An 8,699-nucleotide genomic window follows, 5' to 3' on the forward strand; every position below is an offset into this window, starting at 1 on the left:
GGACAAACTGGATCCTCTGATGATCTTTGCTCATCAAAGACTCTCAGCCTTTCCTGGATGCTGCTTTTGTACCAAACCATGATTACAATCACCTGTTGACATCACTTGTTTGGAATCACATCATTATTTAGTTTTTCACCTCATTGCTAGCCCTAAATTGCCCCCGTCCCAACTTTTTAAAAATGTGTTGCAGACCTGAAATGCAGGAATGGATGTTTATTAATAAATGAAATGAAGTTGAGCAAATAAAGCATGAAATATCTCAGTTTCATCCTGTCTGACATCAAATAAAAGTCAAAGTAAATGAAAGAAACTCTGTGTTTTTAAATTATTTGCACTTTCCATGCTGTCCCAACTTTTTCTGATTTGGGGTTGTACAAAGGACATGGAACAGTGGTCTTCTTACTTTGGCCAGGAGCAAAACCCACACGGTCATCTTATGCTGGGAGAAAATGTGTCCGGATGATCAGATGTAAAATCCAAAACTCACTGTACACTCAAGGTGAAAAGTGTTACTTTAATGCCAGGCGTGACATGAATGACATTTTAAATTAGGAATGAAATAATAACGTTACAATCACACGTGTTTTAAATTTGCTAACAGGTTTATTTTTACAGAGAAGAAGAATCACAATTCAGTAATAAGAAAAAAATCTCCAATTAAAATAAATTTTTAAACGCAGGTCTTAGAAAATTTTTTATAAAGCCCTGCTACACAGACGAGTGTCGGACGAAGCCGATCAGAATCCCATACTGATGGAAGCTGAATCGTGGAAGTTCACGGATCGACGTCTTCGTGCTTCACTTCCACCGCAGGACTGTAAGAGACACGACAGAAACGTTATATAGATCATTCATACTTTAGATAGATAGATAGATAGATAGATAAGATAGATAGATAGATAGATAGATAAGATAGATAGATAGATAGATAGATAGATAGATAGATAGATAGATAGATAGATAGATAGATAGATAGATAGATAGATAGATAGATAGATAGATAGATAGACAGACAGACAGACAGACAGATCTATCCAGTGGAATAAATGAATAAAGCAGCTTTGTGCATTTTAAATGTCTAACCTTCTAAGCATCTAACTTTATTTATAACCCTCCAAAATAAAGCTTAACAATATATAAAACTATCCAGCATGCATTCCAAACTCACCGTTGCACAGTTACCGCCCTCCAGCAGGCACAGATGGACCTGACAGTGCAGGTAGATATTGTTAGAGCCGCCGGTGAAGGAGAACATCCTGAAGGAGAAGAAGCTGGATGTGGAGACGCCGTTTTGCAGAACCTCCACTGTACCGTCAGCAGGGTTGGGACACCTGGACAAGAGAAGATGAATTACAGGGTGGAAGGACACAATGACACCAAGGTAGTTTTATTTAAAAGGTTCCTTACATTCCTTAAATTCATTACAGATGTGTTTCAGTATGATAGAAATGTGGCGGTCAGGACAAGCTGCCTTTGTGGCAAATTGATTGCTACAAACCAAAAACAACTGAAGGTGTGAAACGAATGCCTGATAAACAATAAAAAATTTTCTCTAAGGATCACGGTTTCAGAGATTTACAGATGACTGCATAATACCAAATGTACAACTAGACACTTTTATGCCAAAAAAGTATTTGTAAGGTATGCCAAAAGAACGCTGATCATTTATTTAGTAAAGATTTCCAAAACATCCAAAAGTTTTTGGCTACAAACTCGTTTTGGTGAAAAAGGAAAATGATCAAGCGAATCTCTGCTGTTAGGTTTGGTAAATGACCTCTGATGTTTTGGGGCTGTTTGTAGCTTCAGAAGTTCTGGGAACCTTGTTAGGATTTGGGATTTTATTTACATTTAAGGCATTTAGCAGATGCGTTTATCCTTAGATTGTGACCATAAACTATCCAAGCATTTGGATGGTACAGACTTAATAATATAGGTTCATATTTTTTTCTTACTCTCCAGTGATCAGGTCCCAGCGGGGGTAAGAGTTGATATCATCAACAGGAGTCGCCCAGCAGCTGTCCAGCACAGTAGCGATCTGTTCTTGGTCAAATTCCTCCACGGTCACGCCGACGTAGACCTGCTGGTTCACCTCCAAAGTCACGTTACCAGAGAAAGGATACTGGAATCCCTGGTCCTCGTAGGGGATCATGCGGATGGTGTACGTACCCTCGGTGGAAAGCTCCTTACTGACCACACTGTGAACAGAAACAACTGGTTTAGGGTGTGAATAAGAAATGTGAATGAAAGTGAATCTGGGGTGTCGGTGCTGGATTCTGACCTTCCTCTGGCTTGGATGGCCATGGGCATGGAGATGCTCTGGATGAGTGGGTACACACAGGAGAAGGCGATGTTCAGACCGCCGGAACGGCTGATCAAACCCAGAGGCTTATCGCTCGTCCCGACAGCATTGATGTAGGTGAAGTGTGTGCTGTTATGCTACGAGACACAAAGAGAACTTTATATTTAAACAGATCTTTTGATTTGACTTCTAAATCACAAGTCTTGCAGAATGTATTTAGTAATAAAAATCAGCTCCAGAATTAATGCCTATCCTGATAAATTAAAAAGATAAAAGATAAACGAGGTGCTCGCTCGTACCGTCAGATTCGTGCCGCACAGGTTGTAATGGCTGTCGAAATTGAAAACCAGCCGGTTATTTTCTTTTATCCCTCTGCAGGACGGGTCATATAGGTGGAGGGTCTCAGGAATGTATCCAGCATCAAAGATCTGACAGTAGGACAGGGACAGTGAACCGCTGCTGCCAACACATGTTTCAGTGGCATCTGGAGGAGAACAAGCAATCCGAAATGATTAAAATAAAACACGGCAAGGACAGAGTATTGTACAGTATATTATTTAATATACACCGATCAGCCATAACATTAAAACCACCTCCTTGTTTCTACACTCACTGTCCATTTTATCAGCTCCACTTACCATATAGAAGCACTTTGTAGTTCTACAATTACTGACTGTAGTCCATCTGTTTCTCTGCATGCTTTGTTAGCCCCCTTTCACCCTGTTCTTCAATGGTCAGGACCCCCACAGAGCAGGTATTATTTAGGTGGTGGATCATTCTCAGCACTGCAGTGACACTGACATGGTGGTGGTGTGTTAGTGTGTGTTGTGCTGGTATGAGTGGATCAGACACAGCAGCGCTGCTGGAGTTTTTAAATACCGTGTCCACTCACTGCCCACTCTATTAGACACTCCTACCTAGTTGGTCCACCTTGTAGAGGTAAAGTCAGAGACGATCGTTCATCTATTGCTGCTGTTTGAGTCAGTCATCTTCTAGACCTTCATCAGTGGTCACAGGACGCTGCCCACGGGGCGCTGTTGGCTGGATGGTTTTGGTTGGTGGACTATTCTCAGTCTGGCAGTGACAGTGAGCTGTTTAAAAACTTCAGCAGCACTGTTGTGTCTGATCCACTCATACCAGCACAACACACACTAACACACCACCACCATGTCAGTGTCACTGCAGTGCTGAGAATGATCCACCACCTAAATAATACCTGCTCTGTGGTGGTCCTGACCATTGAAGAATAGCGTGAAAGGAGCTAACAAAGCATGCAGAGAAACAGATGGACTACAGTCAGTAATTGTAGAACTACAAAGTGCTTCTATATGGTAAGTGGAGCTGATAAAATGTACAGTGAGTGTAGAAACAAGGAGGTGGTTTAATGTTATGGCTGATCAGTGTATAGTCAACAAACAGACAGACAGTCATAGTCGGGCTGGTGTTAATTCTTTGTGTGTTCAGCAACAAACTTTGGTGAAGCTTTAAGGAAGCTGGTTTTGAAGCAAGGGAGGTTATTTGGATAGCAGCCTCTAAGCCCATGGTAGTGTAAAGCTAGCTTGACTGTGGACAGTGACATCTGTGTTTCTGACAGTTTTGGTGCTTTCCCGACAGCACTGTTCCATGTTCTTGGTACCTGTGACCTGTAGTTGCTTAGAAATGGTACACGTGGCCCATAGTTACTCGTCTGTTGGCTGGAAACCAGTGATACACTGGAACGATAAAAAAGCTAAAACGTACCAAAAGTGTCGGGGTTTGGTCTTTCGTTGAAGTAAGCACAGGCACAGCCGGAGTGTCCGTTCTTCTCCAAACACACCTCGTCCTCGGCGCAGTGCAAAAACTCACAGGGTGCTACAAAACAGGAACAGAAGTTTTTATCCAATTCCATAAAAGATGGGACAGTGAGTAAAATACAAATGAAAACATTACATAAATCTATTCTCCATCCCTACTATTACATCTGGAGCAATCAAACCCTTCTGTGTACTGGGCTGTTTAGTGGCAGACCAGTCAAAGTGCCCATGCATCTCCTGTCCACATCAAAAGCACCTACAACAGGCACTCAGGCATCAGAACTGGACATCTGGGCAACGGAAGACTGATCTGATAATTCCTGTTTTCTCCAAGATCATGTGAACAGCCAAGTATGTGTGTATTGTTCACCCACGGAGGAGAAGAACTGCGCTTAAAAAACAGCCTTTGATACCAAAGAAAGAGTAAAACAAAATTATATTCACTTACTTGCTTGTCCACCATCGATTTCGAAAACATAGCGACCGGAAATTCCAACATTAGACGTTGACGACAGGTTAGCAGAGTCCAGTTCATCAATGAAGTAGCTGTTGCTGCTGTCCGCAAATGAATAGCCAGCCTGCAAGAGCAAATAAAATCAACTTTATTTAGTAAAGCCATAACATTAAAACCACCTCCTTGTTTCTACACTCACTGTCCATTTTATCAGCTCCACTTACAATATAGAAGCACTTTGTAGTTCTACAATTACTGACTGTAGTTCATCTGTTTCTCTACATACTGTTTTAACCTGCTTTCACACTGTTCTTCAATGGTCAGGACCCCCACAGGACCACCACAGAGCAGGTGTTATTTAGGTGGTGGATCATTCTCAGCACTGCAGTGACACTGTCATGGTGGTGGTGTGTTAGTGTGTGTTGTGCTGGTATGAGTGGATCAAAAACAACCTCATCATTTTACATGAGACTAAAATATATGCAATTCCACAGGACCATGGAACGCATTAACAGGTTCTCCAAACATCCTTATAGGAAAAACTACCTTAAAACTCAACATCTTTAAAATTCAATGCCACTCCCAGAACCAATTGACGTCGAGTTTAAGGTACCACTGTATAATGAATTTTATTATGGATAAATTAGTTTTTCTCACCAGCCATTCTTCATCTATAGACGGGATGTCACCATAGTTCATGATAGCAAAGGTTTTCTGTCCATAAGTAGAAACCAGGACGACTTGGAACGTCGCAGTCTTAAAAACAGGAGGGTTTTGTTAAAATAATACATCTGCAGAAATGAAAATAAAAGTGAAGCTTCATCTTTTCTTACCTCTGTGCTGTTCTCAAACGGCACCATGAACCAGGTGGCGATGAAGAGCCAGTAAGCATCAAAGTACTCCCCGGGAAACATGGCGCTTAAATCATTTGATGCTCGTAACAGACGATAACCATTTGTGACTTCTTCATAAACGACTCTTGAATTATTGTTCATTTCAAACTCGGACCAGAACGGAGCGATGAAATCGGCGCTGACGTTCCTGCTGGGGTCGTCATCATCGTCCTCCAGCTCGGAGAAACTCAGAACACCATTCTCATTTACCTAAAACAAACAAACACAAACATTTTTATTCATTTTGAACTGGTAATACACAATAATCACATAAAAGCAATAAAACCTAAGTGGATTTGCAAAGTGGGCGTGGTCAGTCTGGGACTGCAATGCAAGTGACCTGCTATTACCATTTAACTAGCAATTTGGCAGTGATTTGGCTCTTGGCTCTGGTTTTCCTCTCCTGCACTTGTCACTGTTATCAATCACAGCTAAATTGAGAACACCTTTATTTGTCATATATACACTGATTAGGCATAACATTATGACCATCTTCCTAATATTGTGTTGGTCCCCCTTTTGCTGCCAACTTTGAGGATAAAATGCTCACTTGCTGCGTAATATATCCCCCCCACTAACAGGTGCCGTGATGAAGACATAATCAGTGATATTCACTTCACCTTTCAGTGGTTATAATGTTATGCCAGAGCAAACAGTGACTGCATGGCAGAGCTGAGACTCAAACTCTCAAGCTTTCAGTTCATAGCCCAAAGCTCTACCCACTAGGCTACAACTGTCAATTTTTTTGGATCAACGGTTTATTACTGTAAAACATCCCACTTACTTTAGAAGTTGCTACAGCAGAGAAGTTACTGGTCACAATTTCATTTTACGAGGGTTCTTCAAAAAGTTCCGGCACTTTTAAAACTCTATTTATTAAGAATTTTAAAAACAAGCTCCATCACTTTTCTACATCGTCACCCTCTGATGCATTTTTCCAGCGTTGTACCAACTTTTTAATACCATTAGCAAAAAATGCTTTCGGTTGAGCTCGTAGCCACTGATGCGCCTCTGCTTTCACATCATCATCACATGAAAATCTTCTTCCCCTTAAAGCTTCTTTGAGCGTCCAAAAAGGTGGAAATCAGATGGAGCTAAATCCGGACTATAAGCGTCTCTCAAACATGACTGATTACTCATCCTACTACACCCTCACCACTTAAAACCAAACCATTGAACATCCCTTGTATGTGCAGAATTCAGCTCGTTTGTTACTTTTACACCTACAGTGATGTGTTAAAGCTAGTAAGACCACAATGACTTTACACCGATCCAAGGCATGGAACTATGTTCTCACGCTTTCTCTCACTCGCTTACACCTGGGGTCAATTTACAGTGTTTTTTTTTTGACAGCTTTAAATGAAAATAAAAACCCTTTGATTTGGAGGGCTGCTCACATATACTGAGTTCTGCTCACGTTGGAAGAACTGGAAGAACTGGCTCAGTTTCACCTCCTGGGAGCTTCCATTACTGGCAGAAAGGTCAAGATCATTTCCATAAAAGAATGGATAGAAAATATCAGGAACATCAGGAGCTGTAGAATCAACGTGGGGACAAACAGCATGACTGTAAATGTTTAACACTTTAACAATGCTGATCTGATTATAACTCTCGAAAATATAATTATCAGGAATTGTTTATATAAATCTAAGAAAAAGTAAATGAATATACCAAATGGTAGATCAGAAACTTCAAAAGCCCAGCGACCAGTGACGTTGACGTTAGTAAGTTCACAGAGGTGAGCAGGATTGAGCGGTTCAATACTGAGAAAGTCGTTATCCTTCATGCCATATCCAGCCTGTGAAGATACAATAAAATGTTTGATAAACAAACCACACTATACCTAACTGCCTACAAATATCTGGACAGATTTCGGTTTTGGAATTACTGCCACCCTTGGGGGTAAGAGGGGTTCGGTGTGGTTAATAAGCCCCTCCTGCACAGTGAGGAGGATGGTAAGAGGAGCAAAAAAAATGTTAAGCTCTTGATTTACTGTAGATGGAAGCATTTACAGGTCAACTAGTCTCCAGATCTACACTGTTTTGATGGCATGCCAGTAAACGCAGCCAGGTTTTGTGTTTTTGACCATTCTTTCAGAAGCGCATTTGTGAGGTCAGACATTAATGTTGGACGAGAAGGCCTGGCTCGCAGTCTCCGCTCTAAATCATCCCAAAGGTGTTCTATCGGGTTGAGGTCGGGACTCTGTTCAGGCCAGTCAAGTTCTTCCACACCAAACTGGCTCATTCACGTCTTTATGGACCTTGCTTTGTGCACTGGTGTGCAGTCATGTTGGAACAGGAAGGGGCCATCCCCAAACTGTTCCCACAAAGTTCGGAGCATGAAATTTTCCCAAATCTCTTGGCATGCTGAAGCATTAAGAGTTCCTTTCACTGGAACTAAGGGGCCGAGCCCAACTCCTGAAAAACAGCCCCACACCATAATCCCCCTCCACCAAACTTTACACTCGGCACAATGCAGTCAGACAGGTACCGTTCTCCTGGCAACCGCCAAACCCAGACTCATCCATCGGATTGCCAGACAGAGAAGCGTGATCCGTCACTCCAGAGAACACGTCTCCACTGCTCTAGAGTCCAGTGGCGGCGTGCTTTAAACCACTGCATCCGACGCTTTGCATTGCGCTTGGTGATGTAAGGCTTGGATGCAGCTGCTCGGCCATGAAAACCCGTTCCATGAAGCTCTACACACTGTTCTTGAGCTAATCTGAAGGCCACATGAAGTCTGGAGGTCTGTAGCGATCGACTCTGCAGAAAGTTGGTGACCTCTGTGCACTATGCGCCTCAGCATCCGCTGACCTGCTCTGTCATTTTATGTGGCCTAACACTTCGTGGCTGAGTTGCTGTTGTTCCCAATCACTTCCACTTTGTTATAATACCACTGACAGTCGACTGTGGAATATTTAGTAGTGAGGAAATTTCACGACTGGACTTGTTGCACAGGTGGCATCACTGTACCACGCTGGAATTCACTGAGTTCCTGAGAGCGACCCATTCTTTCACCTATGTTTGTAGAAGCAGTCTGCATGCCTAGGTGTTTGGTTTTATACACCTGTGGTCATGGAAGTGATTAGAACACCTGAATTCAATTATTTGGATGGGTGAGTGAATACTTTTGGCAATATAGTATATATATATATATATATTAGGGCTGTCGAAGTTAACGCGATAATAACGCATTAACACTATCTCAATTTAACGCGATTAAAAAAAATAGTGCCGTTAACGCAAATTCTATTTGGC

The 8,699-nt window shown here is 42.0% G+C and overlaps 1 protein-coding gene across 1 annotated transcript; it reads right to left on the reverse strand.

Moving 5' to 3' along the window:
- Positions 1-601: 601 nt before the first annotated feature.
- LOC134322109 (uromodulin-like) lies at positions 602-5,220 on the reverse strand. Its single transcript, XM_063003980.1, has 8 exons — positions 5,207-5,220; positions 4,544-4,650; positions 4,043-4,153; positions 2,602-2,786; positions 2,282-2,439; positions 1,956-2,198; positions 1,172-1,334; positions 602-818 (listed from the first exon to the last, which is right to left on the reverse strand). Exons 1-8 carry the CDS (start codon positions 5,218-5,220, stop codon positions 741-743), a joined length of 1,059 nt encoding a protein of 352 aa, XP_062860050.1. The 3' UTR covers positions 602-740.
- Between the last annotated feature and the right edge of the window lie 3,479 nt (positions 5,221-8,699).

Source organism: Trichomycterus rosablanca, chromosome 10, assembly GCF_030014385.1.
Source record: "Trichomycterus rosablanca isolate fTriRos1 chromosome 10, fTriRos1.hap1, whole genome shotgun sequence".
NCBI lineage: Eukaryota > Metazoa > Chordata > Actinopteri > Siluriformes > Trichomycteridae > Trichomycterus > Trichomycterus rosablanca.

Bases quoted from the DNA above. Each gene is read 5' to 3' on its own strand.
- LOC134322109 (XM_063003980.1), bottom strand. The intron at 4,154-4,543 runs GTAAGTGAATAT...CCTGTTTTGTAG, and splicing joins AATCGATGGTGGACAAGCAA to CACCCTGTGAGTTTTTGCAC. The intron at 2,199-2,281 runs GTCAGAATCCAG...TTCTGTTCACAG, and splicing joins GCCATCCAAGCCAGAGGAAG to TGTGGTCAGTAAGGAGCTTT.